Source organism: Rhinocladiella mackenziei (assembly GCF_000835555.1).
Source record: "Rhinocladiella mackenziei CBS 650.93 unplaced genomic scaffold supercont1.3, whole genome shotgun sequence".
NCBI classification, from domain to species: Eukaryota; Fungi; Ascomycota; class Eurotiomycetes; order Chaetothyriales; family Herpotrichiellaceae; genus Rhinocladiella; species Rhinocladiella mackenziei.
In genome coordinates this window covers 1,825,747-1,845,629 of record NW_013550602.1, presented here as the reverse complement: position 1 = coordinate 1,845,629, position 19,883 = coordinate 1,825,747, and the positions used below count along the sequence as shown (strand labels likewise).

General features: G+C 51.9%; 8 protein-coding genes across 8 annotated transcripts; 5 read left to right on the top strand and 3 right to left on the bottom strand.

The window, feature by feature from the left end:
* Window positions 1-570: 570 nt before the first annotated feature.
* Z518_04194 (uncharacterized protein) lies at window positions 571-1,455 on the top strand (the record flags this gene model as incomplete). The annotated part of the gene is made up of 1 exon (XM_013417901.1): window positions 571-1,455. The coding sequence occupies one exon, from the start codon at window positions 571-573 to the stop codon at window positions 1,453-1,455; it is 885 nt and encodes a 294-aa protein (XP_013273355.1).
* A 1,113-nt stretch (window positions 1,456-2,568) lies between these two features.
* Z518_04193 (uncharacterized protein) lies at window positions 2,569-4,566 on the top strand (the record flags this gene model as incomplete). The annotated part of the gene is made up of 7 exons (XM_013417900.1): window positions 2,569-2,640; window positions 2,698-2,801; window positions 2,911-3,016; window positions 3,077-3,430; window positions 3,496-3,613; window positions 3,681-4,348; window positions 4,417-4,566. 7 exons carry the CDS (start codon window positions 2,569-2,571, stop codon window positions 4,564-4,566), a joined length of 1,572 nt encoding a protein of 523 aa, XP_013273354.1.
* A 953-nt stretch (window positions 4,567-5,519) lies between these two features.
* Z518_04192 (uncharacterized protein) lies at window positions 5,520-8,453 on the bottom strand (the record flags this gene model as incomplete). Its single annotated transcript, XM_013417899.1, has 1 exon — window positions 5,520-8,453. One exon carries the CDS (start codon window positions 8,451-8,453, stop codon window positions 5,520-5,522), a length of 2,934 nt encoding a protein of 977 aa, XP_013273353.1.
* Window positions 8,454-9,370: 917 nt separating this feature from the next.
* Z518_04191 (uncharacterized protein) lies at window positions 9,371-10,495 on the top strand (the record flags this gene model as incomplete). The annotated part of the gene is made up of 1 exon (XM_013417898.1): window positions 9,371-10,495. One exon carries the CDS (start codon window positions 9,371-9,373, stop codon window positions 10,493-10,495), a length of 1,125 nt encoding a protein of 374 aa, XP_013273352.1.
* A 280-nt stretch (window positions 10,496-10,775) lies between these two features.
* On the top strand, window positions 10,776-12,539 carry Z518_04190 (uncharacterized protein; the record flags this gene model as incomplete). Its single annotated transcript, XM_013417897.1, has 2 exons — window positions 10,776-11,149; window positions 11,204-12,539. 2 exons carry the CDS (start codon window positions 10,776-10,778, stop codon window positions 12,537-12,539), a joined length of 1,710 nt encoding a protein of 569 aa, XP_013273351.1.
* Window positions 12,540-13,949: 1,410 nt separating this feature from the next.
* Window positions 13,950-15,585, bottom strand: Z518_04189 (uncharacterized protein; the record flags this gene model as incomplete). Its single annotated transcript, XM_013417896.1, has 2 exons — window positions 13,950-14,093; window positions 14,197-15,585. The coding sequence occupies 2 exons, from the start codon at window positions 15,583-15,585 to the stop codon at window positions 13,950-13,952; spliced, it is 1,533 nt and encodes a 510-aa protein (XP_013273350.1).
* Window positions 15,586-16,030: 445 nt separating this feature from the next.
* Z518_04188 (uncharacterized protein) lies at window positions 16,031-17,824 on the bottom strand (the record flags this gene model as incomplete). The annotated part of the gene is made up of 1 exon (XM_013417895.1): window positions 16,031-17,824. The coding sequence occupies one exon, from the start codon at window positions 17,822-17,824 to the stop codon at window positions 16,031-16,033; it is 1,794 nt and encodes a 597-aa protein (XP_013273349.1).
* Window positions 17,825-18,648: 824 nt separating this feature from the next.
* Z518_04187 (uncharacterized protein) lies at window positions 18,649-19,242 on the top strand (the record flags this gene model as incomplete). Its single annotated transcript, XM_013417894.1, has 1 exon — window positions 18,649-19,242. One exon carries the CDS (start codon window positions 18,649-18,651, stop codon window positions 19,240-19,242), a length of 594 nt encoding a protein of 197 aa, XP_013273348.1.
* Between the last annotated feature and the right edge of the window lie 641 nt (window positions 19,243-19,883).

Here is a 19,883-nt window from a genome sequence, read left to right as displayed (position 1 = left end):
TTCCACAGGTATCGAGATCAGCCAATAGTTATACGTTGCAGCCGCGAATGCTTCACCTAGAAAGGCTAGATTGGGGCTGGGCAGAAGCTCTTACTGAATAACCCCCGATTCGAAAATAGAAAAGAACACTTCTCCTCTCAGCCACCCACAGCCAGTCAGCGTCGACCTGCGTGAGCACTAAGCCGTCTGCGGACACCATCGAAGCCCTCATCCGCCCTTCTGAGAATAACGCGCAGCTCGACTCTCATGCCACGAGTCATGCGTCGGCAGCATATCCAGCCTACCCTGTCTATAGTAAGCAAGTCACAACCCTGCGACCCAGGCACTCGACAACATACATAAAGAGCCCCCCCCCTCTCAAGATGCCATTCTCTCATTCATACAACGACAAACAACCAACTACCAAATCAAAACTTTCTTTTTTTTTTTTTTTTTTAAAACTCAATTTCCTTGTTTCTTTTCCTTCCTGTTACCGCACGTTCTTTACGAACCAAATAGAAAAAAAACTACAACACCACTTACTACTACAACAACAACATCACAACTAAACTTCAAAACCAACCAATCAGGATGCATTCGACTTCGCTTCTCGTTGCTGCTTTCGCCGCCATCGCGGCTGCCTCTCCCATGGGCTCTTCCGCCTACAGCTCGGCCAACACAGCTTACCCAACCACCACTGGTGGATACTCCATGACCACCAGCTACGTTGAAACTGGATACTCCACCGCCAGTGAAAAGGGATCTTCCACCGTCAGTGAAAAGGGATACCCCACCGCCATTGGAAACCCAACTGCTAGCCCCAACCCAACCCCCACTGACGGTGTCATTGCTAAGCTCCTCACTGAGGCCAACACCGTCAGCCGGTTCATGGATATCCAGAAGGAAATCGAAGCCGGCGACCTCAGCCTCAAGTTCGACTTCAACCCGGCTGCCAACCCCGGTGCCACCGTCGGCCTCGGTGGTCAGGTCGACCTGGCCCAACGCGCCAACTTCCCCATCCTCACTGGCCTGGGTATCTCTGCCGCCGGTATCTTCTTCAACCCCTGCGGTTTGAACACTCCTCACATCCACCCTCGCGCCACTGAATTCTTGACCCTCGTCACCGACACCAAGATGTTGAGTGGCTTTGTCTTGGAGAACGGCTTCACCACCGAGCTCAACACTACCCTGACTCAATTCCAAGGCACTGTTTTCCCTCAAGGTTCGATCCACTTCCAACAGAACCTCGACTGCAAGCCGGCGGTCGCCATCGCTGGCCTCAACTCTGAGGATCCCGGTGCCAGCTCCGTCGCCCAGAACTTCCTGGTCAATATTGACCCCGAAATTGTTGATGCCACCCTCGGCTTCCCCAAGCAGATCGACGCTGACAACTTCGCTCAATTCAAGGAGAACATCCCCGTCTCTTTGGCCAAGGGTGTTGAGGAGTGCTTGATCCGCTGCAATATCCCTTACTAAAGGGGGGTGAGCGCCAGGGAGATGACGGTATGGCATGGTCATGAATAGGGGGGAATTACGGCGGTCCACATGTGGTTTTGAAATGGGTACATAGGTATTGTTTAGCATAGCATGGGAAGCATAGGATGGCGTTTTTGATCATCGAAAGCGGCTTAGCATCGAGCAAGTCCATAGATTAGCATTGTGTATTGCTTTATAATACTCTCCTTCAAATCCAACTATGTCAACTTTCCTTCAGTCACGATCTCCGAAAAAAGAGTTTCTCAGAGTATTGATGAAGCCGAGCTTCTCCAAGTCGTCCATTCATCCCCTGTAGAAAGGAGGTTCGCCATCGGATCGGATATACATTTCCTAGGCAACTCTACACACGACGGGAAATGGCTGCTCTCCACGACGTCTTTCCTCTTTATCCAACTAATGGTGACTTCATCGGAGTTGAACGTTCCGGCTCGCCTGGGTCCAATTGGCGTGGAATCTGAGATAAGAGAGCAAGTTGAGAGTGGGGGGGACCATACCGATCCGCGTTGACGCTTTCTCTTCACGAGAGTGAACTGAAACCTTTGCTGGCAACTCCGGACCTCAAGGACGTAGTACGAACAAGTCCCTTCCATGTCTCTGCGGACCATTCCACTTCAAGTTCTCTCGAACCACCAGGGAATCTACCCAGACACGCGATCTGGCACTGTACCCGTCGAACCAATAACGAGAGACGCCCGCTTTTCCTCATTGATCGACTTGGCAACCGAACTCGCCATGCCGCAAGAGTGGGGTTATTAGTTGTCCCTGGTATCCTCGCGGTGGTCATATCTATAACGAATCGTCGTTCAGCATCGGATTGGAGCCATTACTCGTACACGCAACGGGGGCTTTGAAGCTTACCTTTACTACAAATTCCCATGCTCTCCCAGCGAGCCAGCCTTGTGAAAGGCTTGATTTTCTCCCAAGAGCCCCTGAGGAAGAGAAGAAGAAAAGAATCCATCGGATCCGAACACCATATTGCACCACGTCAGGAGTGGTCAAGCACACCTCGAATATTATACACCGTCAAGGGAGATCTCGGGGATTAGACTTCCCTGAGCCCGCTGGAAGAAAATGATTCTACAGTCGTTCAAGATGCCCGATGCCGTGGATAGCGTTGGTCACCTGTTGCTCCTTGCCCTGTTGCTGTGTATGCTGGCTCTCGTGGTACATATGGCATTCCTTGGAGGTGCTCAGGCACATATTTGCTAAAAGATTGAACAGGGATACTACGTCGTTCCGTATAGCCGCAATCGCTACAAGTTGAATAATATCCCGGGACCACTAGTGGCTCGGTTCTCGAACCTTTGGAGCCTTTATTGGGCAAGGTCAGTCAGCCCCCAACTAAAGATGTGACTTATGTTAGTTGACACATCTCTCTCGTGAGAATCACCTTCCCCCACTGTCAAGCAATGTGCATCTAATGTACCCGTGAAGACAGCATCAACTATCGTGGGTGACATACGACCTGCACAAGCAATACGGCGACTTTGTGCGCCTGGCACCAGACCATGTGAGCATCTCACATCCAGATAGTATTAGAGTGCGTGGTCCTATGGCATTGTGCCAGGATTTGGTTAGACCCAGTTCTCATGAGCTCTAGGACGTCCTAGGCCACGGAAACGGCTTTACCAAATCAGAGTTTTACTATGCCTTCGACAATATTCAGTCGGGAATCTTCACCACCAGGGACAGGGCGGCACACAGCCGCAAGCGAAAATATGTGTCACACATGTTTAGCCCCAAGGCGATGGTGGGATTCGAGCCATATATGACCAGAGCCATTGGGACACTCTCTTCTCAAATGGACTTGTTAATCGACACCGGACAGGCTGGGAGATATAGGTCCCTAGCAGAAACGAACCCCCAGATCCGCGGCCGTCGGAGGAATGGCGAAGCCGGCATCGATGTTGCTCAGTGGTCTGCCTTTCTGGCGTTTGACATCATTGGTGACTTGGTATGTCCTGTCGTCTGGCATGGTTCCAATGAAAGTGTGTCACCGAGTAACTGACATGGCCATAGGCATTTGGAGAGCCATTTGGATTCACGGCTCTGGGACAAGACAGTAATGGAGGAATCAAGAAACTACGTGATCGTGGCGAATGGTGCGCCACTGTGGGTCAGATGCCTTGGATAAAAAGTCCGTTTCCTCGTGACAAACCTCCCCCTTTTCGGGAAGGAGTCGAACTAAACGTTCTTCCGCGCAGCATGGACACCTTACTTATTCTTCGATCCCTTCTTCACCAAAGGACTGCAAGCAACGAAAGATCTTGCTCGGATCGGCATTGCCAAAGTCGAAAAGCGCAAGACGGCCAAAGTTGATCCGGATCGGAAAGATATCCTATATTATTTGCTCGCCGCAACGGACCCGGATACAGGAAACGCACTCCCTGACAATGAGGTCAAAGCTGAGGCTTTAACCCAGTTGATTGCCGGTAGCGATACCACGGGTAACACCATCACTCATATCGTTGACATGCTGTGCCGGCATCCGGAGGCCATGAAGAAGCTCCAGGAAGAACTCGACGCCGCATTCCCCAGTCCGCTTGAGCCCGACTTTGTGGCTATGTTTGAGGACTGCAAGGACTTGCCCTACACCCAGGGCGTGATCAATGAGACTCTCCGTCTCAGGACGACCGTGTCCGTGGGCTTACCTCGAGTTGTCCCGAAAGGTGGTGCGATGGTATGCGGACGATTTTTTGAAGCCGGCACGGTGCTCTCGACTCCAACGTACACCGCACATCGAGATGCGAGGGTCTGGGGCCCCGATGCCCTGGAGTTCAAGCCAGAGAGATGGGAGCGTGAAGGCGTCGCGGAGCTCGAGAAGGCTTTTCTAGGGTTCAGCTATGGTCCCAGGGCCTGCATTGGTCGCAATGTAAGTGGTGCTGCCAGCCGTTCGCAGGGGAAATCGTTTTGAGCTGACACATCTGTTTTTATCCCTAGGTCGCATACATGGAACTAAAGAAGACGGTAGCCACTCTGTTCCGCCGCTTCGAATATCGTCATGCGTTTCCGGAGAAGGAAACGTATATTCGAGAGGGATTCCATTTGAAGTGTCAGGAGCTGCCAGTCTTCATCCGCAGACGGAGGTGAGGGGGTGACAAAAACAAGGGGGACATCCCTAGTAGTTATGTCGAAGTTCTTGCGACAGTCTCGCCGCTCATTGTCATGTAATCCACTTCTTCTCCATGCCCACCAGGTTATTGGACAATTTGGAAGCACATTCTTGGTCCTCTTATCCGTCGCGTCATCCTTCCCGATCTCTTCCACGAATAACTCCTGCAAGCGCCAGGATAGGAGACGACACCAACTTCTAAATGCCTCTTGTGTAATCCCATGGCCGACACAGCTAGGCTTGCGATGCCTACGGAGACGCTTATCTGGTGGCAAGTCCGGGGAGTGTTCCACTCTCTGAAGCGAAGGAGAAAATGACGAGCAAGAGGGATATCGATTCTGAGATTTACGGAAATATTCGTAAGGTGAGCTGACTATCGTGGACATCAGGAACAAGAATATAATGACTGATCTTGTATGCCCACTTACATACGAGGAGAATCTAGGAAAACGGGCTGCCAGGATGGACTGGGGGGGGAAAAGAAAAAAAAAAAAAAAAAAGGAGAGAAAGTCTATGAAGCTGCAACGTAAACATGTGGGATGGGTGGGTTAGAAGAGAATCTGAGAGAGAAATGAGTCCAAGGTTGAAAAGGGGACCAGGGGAGGTCCGAGGTCTGCCAGGCTCTGCAAGGCTCCGAACATGATTCCTCACGCCTGGGCGTAGTTATTCGGTGATAACAGCCAAAAAGGTGAATTAATCAAGGAGGAAAGAAAAAAGAGGCGCAAAATGATTCTCTGACCCAATTAGTCAAAGCCAACTCAGATAGCTTCAAGCATTCCAGTCCAAGGCAACCAACCATATCAGCCGTCCCTATCAGTATCTTCCTGACGGTAGCATGAGAACAGATAACCCTCCGTCTCTATTCGCCTCTCACCCGGTACATTACCTCAGCTTCACTTGCATCACCAGTAAATCTTCCATCACCTCTCCTCTAGTACCGGCTCATCAACCAAAGACGTCTCTTTTGATCTCCAAAGCCTCTCAACTTGGCCATGACACTCTCGGCCACGGCCAAGTAGTCATCAACAAGTGCATATCCTAGACTTCTTCTCAACACCTTATCCCGATCCAGACACTTGAGACTCTTCTCAAGAGTGTTGGGCAATTGCGTCGTAATACCCAATTTCTGCCTCTCTTCCTCCCCGATCCCTGTTGGGTCACCTGCACAATCCTTAAGCTCGAGCTTCAGGTCTTGGCGGAGCCCATGAAGACCCGCTGCCAACAGCGCTGCCATGGATAGATAGGAATTACCCATTCCGTCGATGCTCTTAAGCTCAAAATGACCAGGGCCGCACTTCCGAAGGGGGACTTCCTTGTTCTGAGTTCCCCAGCATACATACTCGCCACCAGCCCAGATTCCCGCGTTGACACGTTGGTAAGATTCTTCAATTGGAAGTGTAAAGGCAAGTAAAGCTGGAAGATGTTCTAACACACCCGCGAGGAACGGGGCTTCGTATTTCTCGACCGTGTCACCAGGCCCGTTGATGCTGAAGTGGGCATGATTTGCGCTCCCGCAAGTAAAGGAGAAGGGTCGAGGATAACAGGTTGCTTTGAGGCCGTACTTCTTGGCCACATTCCGAATCACGTCTTTGGCCTTGAAAAGAATATCAACGGCTTTGACCGGTTCGCAAGCGGGAAGAGGGAATTCCCATTGCCCTGGTGCTGCTTCGGAATGAAATTGCGGGAGGTGGATGTCGAGTTCGGTCAGGTGTCCAACGATTTCCTCAATCATCGGCAGCATGTCGAGCTGTTGATAAGTCATGTTGGACCAGGAGTGGACCATGTGCAAGGGGGCAAAGTCGTCAAAATCAGATCCATCCGGGCTCGGGATCGGCTTCATGAAGATAATCTCCAGTTCGAAGCCCATGAGCATGGAAATGTTGAATTCGGATTTGAGCGTGTTGCACTGGGATTGAAGGAGCCAGCGAGGACAGCGATCATAGTGTTCCACATTGGGGACCTGTTCGGCGTCAGCCATCCACCAAGTTTGAACGGTGGCCGACGGAGAGGAGATTCCTTTGTTTAACGACAGAGTAGATAGGTCTGGAGCGAGAAGGAATTGGCCCGTGGGTGAACACCCCGTCGCTGAATGGTCGTCTTGCATCATCCGTGTCAGCGCTGCCGCGACACAGGTATTTTTGCCCGTAGAAAGATGCTTTCGGAATTGTTGAACTGTAAGCATGCGATTCCGGAGGGTGCCGGTGTAATCCAGAAACTGAAGCCAGACGTACTTCACATCGGGATTGGTTTGCAAGAATGCATCAAACATGGTGACATTCTGAGCGAACACCGCCGTCGAGCTCGGACCAGAGGGAGCACTTGCACTGCCGGAGCGAAGGGCGAGCGGGGCGCCGTTTCCTGGTAGGGCTGGCTCGGGCATCAAAGCTCCCAGTCGTGCCGCTGAGCCTCCAGGGGTGGCCACGGCGGTGCTAGCGTACGATCTGAAAGACGGAGCTTTGGAACTTCCATTGACCAAAGTGCGTACACTGTCGACAGATTCTCTGCCGCACGCTCGAAGAAGTTCGGGGTATTTGCGTTCTTCGTCGAGCTTGTACAGCAAATTGGAATTCCAGAACATGATATCGACGGCCATATCGATAGCTTGCGGGACGTTGACATCGCCGGCCGCGATATATGAGGTGAGAAGTTTCTCAAGGGCTTCTCTGAAATGCTTGTTGGCTAGCCAGTAGGTTTCGGGATAGAAGTGTCCATCTGTGCTCCACAGGATTTTGGAGCTGGGAGTCAATTCAAGCGCTTGTCGTAATACGGCCTCTTCACCTTCTCTGGAGAGCATGGGGAAGACTTCACCGATGTCAAGCCATGCGTTGGAGTAATTGGCTGCCAGATAGCCGGCTTCTCGTGTGAACGGATAGGACGAGTGTAGGATGACGAAGTCGACCTGAGGGAAAGCTTCGATCAACGGCTGCATATATGCAGGATTGGACTTGACCAGATCAATGTCTGTGTCGCCCAGACCGGTATGGAATTGGAAGGGTAGATTTTCACCATCGGTATCTACAAGCTTCTCGAGTACATCACACACCACCACGACGAGATAGTCGTTGACCTCCTTCTGCTGGATACGATAATTGTGGTCGCGAACAGCATTCTGCAGGAAATCATGGAAGGATTGCAGGAGAACGGATTCGGTCAGCGACTGGTGTGGGCGGAAGTTCTTTCTGCTCTCGAGCCCGATATCGAGTCCACTGCGATAGCAGATGACCGACTTGAAGCCCCGCACGTCTGGGTCATTGGCCAAGGTGCGGATTTGATTTCGGAAGACGGTATTGAAACGAACCAGGAAGCTCTCCGTCTGGCTGATGTCCCAGTCGGCATCGAGTCCCACTCTCATGAATCCCGCGGCGTGGGCGAGGTGCTCGAGCAATTCTGACGCGATGGCTTCGATTCGGACTATCCTGGACACGGTGGGCACAAACTGTCGATGCCACTTAAAGGAGTGTATGATCTCGGGAGAGAGGCCATCGTCCATCATAATGGCATGTGTTCCCTGCAAGCATTTTTTGATCAACCCCGGGTAGTCTCTCCGCACCCATTCGTATCGGGCAGCCTTGACATCGGGGAGGGTGGCAGGGCATTGATAGAATTCGGCCAGGTGTTTTATCCCACGCATGTGGGCGAGACTGGCGTGGACGTGATCGGACAAGGCGTGCCCCTGAGCTTCTGAGGTGATACACTCGAACGGATATTCTGCGCTTCCATAGGCATTGTCCTCCGTCAGCATGTTGTGCGCATGATTGTCAATGACGGGGAATGTCTGAATGATCTGTTGGAGGTCCTCAATTCCAGCAGTTTCGAGATCGCGAACTCGATGGAGGGCCGGATAAAGGTCTGGTTGAGGAGCCATGGCGTATGGCAGGAGGGAGGAGAAGAAGACGACGGAGGGTGCTCGCCAGCAGGATGGAGAGAGACAGGGTACACGGCGTCTCTAAGAGAGAATTCTGAGTCGCAGGGAGGTGTCAGGACATGTTTTCAGATGCCACATGAGGCAAGATGGAACTCACTTGAAAAGGAAGGAGAGATTCTGGAGTCCTGATAAGTACGTAGCTAAGGGGATGGAGCAGAGCGTGCTCAACTCCGCTAGTGGGTTTCTGTTGACACGAAAGAGTGCGAGATGTTGAAGAAGTGAGAAGCTCGTGTCAGAGAACCGCGTAAGGCAGTGCGAATACTTTTGAAAGTGTTGCTGACGGCGGGAGGGCGCCTCCTATTTCAGTCCCAAGTTTACAAAATGCTCTTCGTATGGAGAACGATGATCGGGACGCAGGGGTCCGCAGCGTGGAACAATGGGCCATTAAGAGTTGAGTTTATCGTAGAGTAGCAGTGCCGGACGCGAGAAATCAAGCCTTGAAAGCTTGGGGACAGGGCGTCCAGCGTGCAGCGTGCCGGTCTAAATCGTAACCGTCTAACGGCCTAATCACATCGCCAGCAGAAGGAACTTATCTGGCGAATGGGCCGTTAGGTGCCCAGTCTAAGTTTCTCCAGGCCCCCTCCACGGTTGTCTAACAACCCAGGCGAGCGTGATGGATTCGTGAATCCACCAACAGCAGTTCACGAGCTGTCAACCCACGGCGCGGTCCGTCTATAGTGCTCATTAGTGTTGAGCTTGTGTGGTAGTGGCTTTCCTAACGCACTATGAAGGTGACGTTATGGAAATCACCTCTGCCAGAAAGACAGATGTACGAGGATGTTCCCTTCAGAGCAACACCATGGCCGTTGCTGACTTGACGTAAAACTTCAGTGTCACGAAAACTGGGCTCCTCCAACATGGCCATGCCCCTGACACGCAAGAGATCTCTCCATACCACCAGCCGGTCCATAAGTCCTCCCGCTCTGCGTCGAAAGGTTGGTATCACAGAAGACGCGGCTCCCACATGGCCATCATCTACCGACTATGTGCGAATCTTCAGTTGGAATGTCAATGGCATCGGTCCGCTACTCCAAAGGCCGCTCTCTTTCGACTCGGTCTCTCTCACGCCGCTGAGGTCATTTCTCAAACGGCATGACTGGCCCCAATTGTTGTGTCTACAAGAAGTCCAGATCAGCCCCAGGGACACTGCGACTCAACGACAGCTTCAACGTGCGGCCAATCGCGGCCAAACACCGGATGAGCCCGCGTACATACTTCACCTCTCCCTGCCCAGAGACGAATATAATGCTACCGGATTCGGGGGCAAGGTCTACGGGGTTGCCACCTTGATTCGCGACGATACGTCTTCCCAAATTTCCCTCACGCGACGGCCCGATTGGGATCTGGAAGGCCGAGTTTTGATACATGAGTTCGAAATCGACCTGGTGATCATCAATGGCTATTGGGTAAATGGCACGTCGAATCCCTACCGCGATCCTCACACCGGTCAGGTCACGGGCACTCGACATGACCATAAATTACGCTTTCACCAACACATGCTAGAAGAGGTACTCCAAGCCCAAAGAGAAGGGCGGCACGTGATTATGATGGGGGACATGAATGTGGCCCGAGCCAGGGTTGACGGCCATCCAAACTTGCGAACATCTCCTCTGCAGCATGTCAAGAACCGCGCCGACTTCAATGCCAAGTTCTTCACCAGCAAGGACGGCATGCGTGGCATCGATGTTTTCAGGCACCTGCACGGCACCAGCAGGAAATATACCTACCATCCACGGGGAAGGAATTGGGGCGAGAGCTGCGATCGCGTGGATATGATCATTGTCAGCCGTGGCTTGGTGAATGAGGCCGGAGCTGTGATCGGGACTGATATTTGTGATTCCGCGGTCGATCGTGGACACAGTGACCATGTGCCTCTTTGGATATCCCTTGACTGGTTCAAATTGCAGTCCCAGAAATGTCGAATGCCCGGCGAGAGGCGGGACAAAAGTCCCTGCCCGTGGTTGTCCTGGCTCAGTGCTTGACTGCACCTGAGGCGGGTTGGGGTTCTTCTGTGTCATTGGCTGCGTGCTGCGGGGATGATCGATCGGGAAGTCAGTGAACTCAACCGGCGACAACCTTGCACCGCATCCACCTTCACCATCATTCTATCATGCCTTTTATGAACAGTGGTAGCATCTTGATTCATCCATATCCTTCGCCTAGACCGCACTTTCCTGTTCTCGAAAGAAGTTGCAGGCTCATCCGGGCCCTCAAAATTCATGCCGACACCGGCCTCGGGGGGGTTCTCGAGCAAGCCACAAAATGTGCAGCCTTCCATCAGAGATCGTTGATCAGATTGCCGAACAGGTCTACGAAACGAACTTCCATCAACTTGATTCCATCTTTGCTTTCTCCCTTGTTTCTCAGCAATTCCGCCAATCCGCTTTACCCTTTTTGTTCGGCCAGATCTCCCACGTTGTTCGGGAAGATAAGCATGATGTCAGTCACAAACTCCTCCATCGTCTGCTCGACCATCCTCATCTGCTCCGCCACGTCCGGACGTTGCATATCACCCGGATTGGCCGAGGTGATTCTCCGCTAAAAGGCGTCGAGGCTTTCACTCATGGATCCCGGTCCGAGGACCTGCGGGTGATTGAGCAGGCGTTGCCCTTCATGCCCCGACTACGTCGGATGAGGTATACCCCCACATGATGAACCAGATGGAAAGCGAGAGTGCTGAACATTCCCAGATTTAATTGTTCGCCGATGGCGACGAGGCACATACTCGCCATGTTGCCTGCTGACCCGGTCTATGAGTTGATCATTGACCAACTATACACTCCTTCCTACTGGACCAATCTCTCCGAAGCCATGACGAGGCTCGCATCCGCTGCTCAACGCCATCAACTTGCTCTGGGAGGCTTTCGCCTGCCCCCGGCCGAGCTACCGGTAAATAGGGCCGTGTACGACGCAATGGCCAAGACGACGGCCATAGATCTCCATATGGACTGGCTGCTCAAGATCATCCGAAACCAGAAAGAATGTCGATTTTCTGATCGATTCTTCGATCATGAACCCTCCTGGACCGAGTTGCGCCTTATGTTTAGCGGTTCCAATAGATCCAGACTCCATTCACTGCAAGACTTTGACCTTGCATCGGTCCCATGGTCTAATCTCCGACGGCTCTCCATCGTTGCGGCCTCTCCCACCCCTTTGAATCAATTCGTACATGACATTACCCCTAAACTATCCAGGATTCAGGCCTTACGGCTTCGTGGCTACCAGAAATATCGTTATCACCCCACCTGTAACTACCGTGCCCCTCAGCCCGACTCCTATCAGGACACACCAAGGGGACCCCCTATACAGATTGATTTTACCAAAATGCCGCAGCTTCGTGAGCTGGAGATCGAGGGAATTTGCAATCATATCCCTATTGAAAAATTGACCGGACCGAATCTTCGATATCTGCGACTGCATAGCGATGATCACACGTGGTCCGTCGGCAGATCCGAGAGTCAGCGGACCCACACCGATATTCTGACCATCGCCAAAATTTCACCTCACCTGGAACGCCTCGAGCTTGACATTGGACGAATCGACAACCTGTGGCATCCGGCCGCAATTCCAGGTGTGGATGTGGACATGGAACAGTATGCCTTCTTGAACGCGATTTCCAAATTTCCCCGACTGCGAATCGTCGGACTTTTCCCTCCCTTCCTGGTTCGAGAGGGTCCACGAGATGCTCAGGGCGACGTCCGGCCCGTCGTCCCCGTCTCTGATGATCAAGCGATTCGCGTATTTGAGTATTTGCGGATGGGATGTTCATCTTTGCAAATGCTGAGGATTGCGGCAAGCCCAATCTTTACTTCCATCTCCACCATGTGCTGGGAGGTCAAACGTTTAGGAGACAAGACCATTTTGACCACCAAACATCGGAATAAGAATTATCAAGATCGGCAAGTGTGGATAGGTCAGCGAAAAATATCGAGTAGGATCCATCGATTCAATATAGCGCAGGCGTACATCCCTGAGTCGGAAGATTGGATATTGACCCGAAGCGATTATGAAACAATCACCCCTTGACGGCTGTCAACTGAGGATGATCGATCATTCACACGACCATGGTTCTTAACTCGTTCATTCTGTCAGTGTTATTCTCAAGGAAGTCCGCTGGATCTCGGCAAGATGACAGGTGACAGACATTATACTGTAGCTCACTGCGGACGTGGCGAAAATGTTCCCAGGGCCAGGGCACTTCGGTTGGAGCCCACCCAGACGCTATTGGTTTTGCCTAACCGTCCGACTGGAATATTACGATGATACAGTACCAATAAGCAACAGTGAATGTTGGTCGAGACAACACCGACTGCTGTTTGAGTGAGAGCGAGCTTGCTGGGAACGCACGTTTATGCCTGTGGAGCTTGATTGGACCATGATCGACCACCAAGTTTTCACCGACAGCGTTTGACATCTCAGGAGTCCTAATCCCCATCACCAGCATTAGGGAAGGGCATTCCTATAAAGGAGAGCTCCCGCCATCACTCACATCTTATCCACTTCCTCGACCTCACTGTCGTCGAGTCTATCCTCCTCGACCAATCCAAGACCCAAGAAAGCCATTACACCTTCACATTCAACGTGCGCCCCATCGCCATGTCTTATTTCGCTAACATGTTGATCTTCCTTCTCTTTCTCGTGGTGTCGGTACTTTGTCTCCCACCTCCCCGACAAATCCCTCTTACAGGGGACAAGGACATCCTTGCCTGGGCTGAAGATATCAACTTTCCCACTCTAGAAACCAGCCTCCATACTAGAAACACAATACCAGCATCGGAGCCGACAAGAAGTTCGATTCCTCACGATTCCAATATAACGACTGGCTTGCCATCGGCACCTACGAGCATGTTGGCCTGGTTGGAGGAAGATTGGTAAAAAAAGTCTCAATTTCCACCCTCCAATGAGTGCTTTGCCTAGTGACTCTTCATCACTCTCTGGATGGTGGCAAGCTTCTCATCGATTGCCCCACGAACCATGTATTTCAATACATGCTGAGGAGTGTTTCACCATTTGATATCCAATCGGCTCTCTGAGGAGGATTCATACTCAGGATCACGCAGAAAATCCAAGTTGCTCCTGTCCACTAAAACCGGTGGCCGCAAGTCACAAGTCACAACCCCATGGATAATGTCATTTGCATGGACACTGGACACCCTCATTCAGCACACACTCGATGAATCTACTCATTCTGTTCCACTGAATTTTCAGTAATTCACGGCACCTGAAACCGAATGAACGAAGGAATGAATAGTCAAATGACATTTCACGTTATGACCATGCAAGAGTTTCACTCGGATGCTGTACTATTTCATTCCCCTAGCTCTCTGGGGATTTTAATGTACAACTCACTGAGTCTTCTCCGAGAGGTGAACGTACTTCTCTCAAACAAGTCCTCTTCCACACTCCCTTAGAGCTATCCTTATCCTACGGGAGAGACTAATACTGTCCCTCAATAGTGAACGTGCCGGTCTTGGAGATCAAGTATTCATTAACCGCGACGTCTTTGCCAGATTCCTTACCATAGCCACTCTCTTTGATACCACCGAATGGAGATTCGGCCGCGGATGAGTTGCCGGTATTCTACCAGGCCACCAGTCAGCCAAATCACTCCTTCCAAAAGACGAGATCAAAGCAGGGGCGAGAAAATTTGAATATTTGGGAGAGAAAGGGCGTGTATACTAACCAAACCAATCATGCCTGCCTCCAAATTCTCCAACATCCTCCATAACCGATCGACATTCTTGGTGAAGGCATAACTCGCCAGACCCATGGACGTATCATTCGCCCAACGCACAGCCTCTTCTTCCTTTTCGAACTTATACACGCCACAGACAGGTGCGAACGTCTCTTCACGGCTCATGAGCATCTCGGCCTTCATATCCGTCAAAACGGTGGGGTCCATGAAATATCCCCCCACCCCTTTACCGGTGCCAGCACCTTCGCCTGCCGTGGCATTCTTATGCGCTTTCCCTGTGCCCAGAGCAAGTTTGGCACCGAGCTTGATGGCATCCGCGGCTTGTTCTTCGGCCTTCGCCAGACCGCGCGGAGTCGTGACGGGGCCCATGGTCGTGCCGGCGGTGGCGCCGTGGCCAACTTTTAGTGCTTTGGTCTTTTCCACGAGCATCGCGGTGAATTTGTCGTAGACTCCGGATTGCACGTACAGGCGGTTGGCTGAAATACAAGCCTGGCCGGCATGGCGCCATTTGAGGGCCATAAATTGCGCGAGGGCTTGGTCAAGGTCAGCGTCATCGAAGACGATGAAGGGGCAGTTGCCGCCGAGCTCGAGCGTGCATTTCTTCAGATTCTTTGCGCACAGGCCTGCCACAATCTTGCCCACGCGTGTCGATCCCGTAAATGTTACTTTCTTGACGAGTGGGTGCAGACACATGGCTTCGCTGAGGCTCGGGGTGTTTTCAAGACTGGTGGTTAGCACATTGAAGACGCCCGGTGCGAAGCCGGCCTTGGTAGCTAGGTGGGCGAGCGAGAGGCATGTCAGGGGTGTCTCGGGGCTAGGCTTGACGACCATGGTACAGCCGGCAGCGAAAGCGGCGCCAGCCTTGCGCAAGATCATGGCCACTGGGAAGTTCCAGGGGACGAGGGCGACTGCGACACCGATGGGTTGCTTGATCACAAAGGTCCGTCGATTGGGGGCGGAGGGCACCGAAACAGAGCCGTGGATACGCTCGGCCTCGCCAGCAAACCACCAGGTGAAGCCGAGCGAATAGTCGAGTTCTCCCATTGCTTCACCCAGAGGCTTGCCCGTCTCGTAGGTCAGGATTTTGGCCAGATCCTCCTTGGCTGCGGTGATGAGTTCGTGCCATTTCATCAGCATCTGGGCCCGTTTCCGGGGGTTGAGGATACTATATTCCTGAAATGCTTTGTATGAGGATTGGATGGCGTTGTCGACATCTTCAACCGCGTTGTCGGGACATGAGGCCCACATCTTGTCGGTGCCTGGGTCGACGATGTCAAACCGTTTGCCACTCTTTGCCCCAACCCATTTCCCATCAATATACGATTCCTGGTGGAAGAGGTCGGGGTCTTTCAGTTCAAAGGGCAGACTAGGGGCCATTTTGGGTTGATGACTTGTGGCGGGACGGGATGTCGATACAGCTGTAAGTGTCAGTCACAGAGAAGAAAAGGAATCAGTGATGGTAGTGACGAAGAAGAATGGAAAGACAAATGACATAAAAGGTTGTAGAGATGAATGTGGTGATACGTAATATCGAGTTTTTCGTCCGAGGGAGGAATGAAAGTTTTGGGAATCAGCCATTGGCCCCGACCCCGCAGTTCTTTCTCATGGTCATTGACTTTCCATCAAACACATCCCCCTCCTGCTCCCCTTTGGCATCTCGCGATCCACTCTGGCGACTCATTTTTCGCGATTCTCGCCGTCTCGAAGCTCCCTTGACAGGACGCTGGATTTCCGAGATCCCCTATTCCGATGCCGGAACGGAGTGTGCCGCCAAGTCGTCCCCGCGGACGTCGTCTCCAAGAGAGGATGTTTCGTCGACAAATTACTCAGTACCTGTTCTACTTCTTCCATAGACGCCGCCAGCCAGAACAGGTTTGGCTGGATCCCAAGGTCCAATCACCACGTTCTTGTACCGTTGCAAACCGATCAACCACCAGGAACAACCTCCCATGATAAATGCTGTACTGAACCCTCCAACCACAAACCCTATTGTACTCCGAAGGATCACATGCCAAATCCAACCCCAGCAAAACCCACAGTCACCATACGTATGTGTGTATGATTTCGATAAAATTAACCCCAAGCTACAGGTGGACATGGTGACAAGCGCAAAAGTGAGGAGAAGATGGAGATTGAATGATTTGTGACGAAGATGGCGGCGAAATACTGGGAACAGACCAAATACTTGGATGGAGAAGAGGGTAAGACTGAAAACCGCGGTCGTAGTTAGAAGGCGAGATGCCAACACAGTACTGGCCATCAAGGCGGCATTCGTAGACAATGAGGACGGAAATGGAGGGGAGCGAAATGAATTGAAGTGTGCCGGGGATGGATTAGTCGGAGCCGCCGACGAGGTTTCGAGGGGCGGCGGTGGCTTTCGAGGCTGGGGGGGAATGTACAGACTTCCATAGTCGAAGAAAAAGATGTTGATGATCAAGAGCCAGGTCGCCAAAGCCCAGATGGAATCTGATGACGTTGATCTGGTCAACGATTTCAGAATTGGTGACAATCCGAGCAGAGCGAAATATATCAGACAGGCAGACTTGAATGTTTTGAGGCGTGCTTGATTGCGAGGTGAAATAGAGGTCGGCAGCGTGGTGGGAGAAAAGCTGATGCTGGGTGACTGAGGCACCTGCGGACGCGACGTTGTTGGACGAAGATCAGGAAATGGTTCCATTGGATAGTCGCCCAGCGGATCAATGGGTGAGATGGATTGGAAAGACGATTTGGACAGAGATTGACCATGCTTCCCGGCAAACACTTGTTCGCCGTCCCTGACCGCGAGATTGGCGGTGGACAATTTTAGTCCAACACCGCGACCAACTGGTCCTCCATTGACATGTCCATTACCATTCATTGTGTGCTTCGCCGAGGCCCCTGAACTGGTACTTGAACCGTCGTCGACATCAATTGACGGCCGGTTCACCTTCAAGAGAGCGGCCATCTCTTCTGCCTCTTCTTGACCCATCCAATAATCCCATACTATCCAGCCTGCTACGGTGGCAATGGTACCACATGTCACCACTGCCACCGGGGATAGACGGTCCTGATAAATGCCGGCGTATGCGCACACAAAAATGGCCACGGAGCAAACATGCTGCACAATGACCGCCGAGTCTGCGACCAGAGGCCAAAAGTCGTATGGCCTTAACCTGGGATTGCGTTGGAGGTGGTCAAGGAATGTCTCGGTGTCAGTGTAGTTGTCCGGAAAACCGTGCTGTTTGATCCAAAGTAATTTTTTCCAGACGCGTGGTTGCTTACATCGCCGACTGGCCGCGCGTCTCTTTTCTTCTGCTAGTCGCGCTGCAACAGGAGGAATGGCTGGTGGTGCTCGGAGCGATGCAACCGCTGGTCGAAGAGCAGCGGCCGCGGCAGACGCGGCGGCAGATCCATTAATCTCGGGGACCGGTCGTAGTCGTGGTGGCGAGAATGCCTTGTATGCATCTTCGGGCGCAAGACGACTGGGATCTGGAAGAAGCCGGTTTGCTTGGGGCTTCCCTCGATTTGGATGGGTCTCAACAGGGACCGGAGGAGGGATGAGAGAGGGTGCTGGTGAAGGAGTGGGCGTTGAGCCAGCACTGGATGTGGTCGGGGTGGATGATGGAGGCGGCGCCATTTTGCGCCTTCAGTTGTCACCTCACGATCATTGCGAATGCTGCATGGACGGCGCGATCAATATCGTGATCACGACGGTTCAAAGGGTGCTGCAACAAGAGCGAAAAGCAAAGACTGCCCTTGGGAAAGAGAGAAATACAGTCCTCATTGAACCGCGAATCCCCAGAATTCGCTTCTTTCTTATGACCATTGAGGTGAGCACGTGGTTCGGAAAACTTGCCTCCCTTTATTCTCAGTGTTCTTCCGCCCCTTAATGTCCGCACCAGATAATTTCCCTTGTCTATTCTAAATGCAAAGCCCAGGTCAATCATTTCGCAAGTTCACAAAGGGCCGAGCATAGTATTTTGGCGCCAATATCCAAATGTGGAAAGCGAGAAATCTGCAATCAAACGCGACCTCTCGCATCTCATTATCTAGATAGGTCTGGAAATACTGATCTCGTGTTTGTCCCTTGCTCCGGACTCATTGCGCTATACGCTCGTGTTTGACACCCCCATCAATCCATCAACTACCATGATTCCCAACCAAGCTCTTGTTCTGGAAAGTCCTCATTGTCCTCGTTTGATAGGTTTAGCAGTGATGAGAAATGCTGGATGAGATGAGATGAAGTGCGGAAAATCGCACTGAACCGGAGATTCAACATGGACATGACGGAAGAAAGAGGGGGGAAAGGAGCCGTCATGGTATACATTCGAGGAAGAGGGACTGAGAATTCTAGGGTCAGTTTATTCACCAAACACCAGCTCTCGTACTTGTTCCACAGCCAGGCATATTTGTTCTAATTCAGGCTATCATCCGACCGGATCACTTAACCATCGACTTACCATGTCTTTCAACACCACAGTACTTATCACTGGCTCCAAAGCCGGTATGGGACGAGGCCTGCTTTCAACATCCGCCTCTCGCCCGAACACATTGGCCATCGCAGCCATTCGAGACGGCCCGGATTCTGCCGCCACCAATTCTCTGAGGTCTCTACCTGTTATTACTGGCAGCAAAATCGTCGTAGCAAAGTACAACACCGGTTCAAAGACAACAGCAGTCAACCTCGTTACATACCTCAGATCAACCCACAAGATTACTAGTCTCGATGTTGTTGTTTGCCCATGCCGGTACACTCAAACACTTTGGCCCAGCAAAAGGAGCTTCTGCAGAGACTGTCATAGAGCATTTCGAGGTCAATTCCCTGGTTCCGACCCTGTTGTCCCAAGCCACACAAGCTCTGTTGTCCGGGCGCCGACCACTATGAGAAATACAGCAGCAGCATATGCCAGCATGTGTCCAGATGATATTCCGGTCACGCTCAAGGACAGTATCAAAGGACTGATGGTGGTGTTTGATAGGGCTGACAAAGCCATGTACCGTGGGAAGGTTTGGGACCACAATGGGGTCCAGATGCCTTGGTTGTCTGATAGGTAGAAACAAAAGAAAATTCGACTTGGCTCTGTCTGTTGACTTTTGCAACGTCCCCAGTCAGGTGATGGCGAATTGGGTTGTCCAGAATCGCTCCATGACTGTAAAAAATATGATTTTACCATGGAGAGCCTTGTCTTGGTCAGAATAACTCGAGTCGTATTTTACACCCCAATCTCCTTCCCGCTTCCAGAGTGATTAGAAAAAATGAGACATGCCCACGACCGTCGTTTCCCACTGCACGTGCTTGTGTATGATCAAGATTCCAGGAGACGGTGTCATCAGTAAGCCTCGAAGAAGTAGCATGGAGTGGAGCCCACCAAGGCACAGGGCTGTAGGGTTAGCGAAACCCTTTCGCTGACCAGCAGATAGAGAGCCTTTCTGAGTCAACCCCATTTCCAACCTTTGATCCTCGCTCTTTTGTCCATCTTTTATGCACGGGCATAGTCAGGGACTCGACGGATAGGGAGATAATGTCAGGAGACATGATGAACCGAAAGCCAATAGCTGTGAGCAGTGGATCCCTTCCAGAAGGCTTTATATCGTCATGAAAGCACCCGAGTTCCAAGCCACGATAACGCGTACTTTTGGTAGGCGGGAGCCAGGGTACCATCGGTGGCCCTCAGAGCAGCCCTAGACGCCAATGC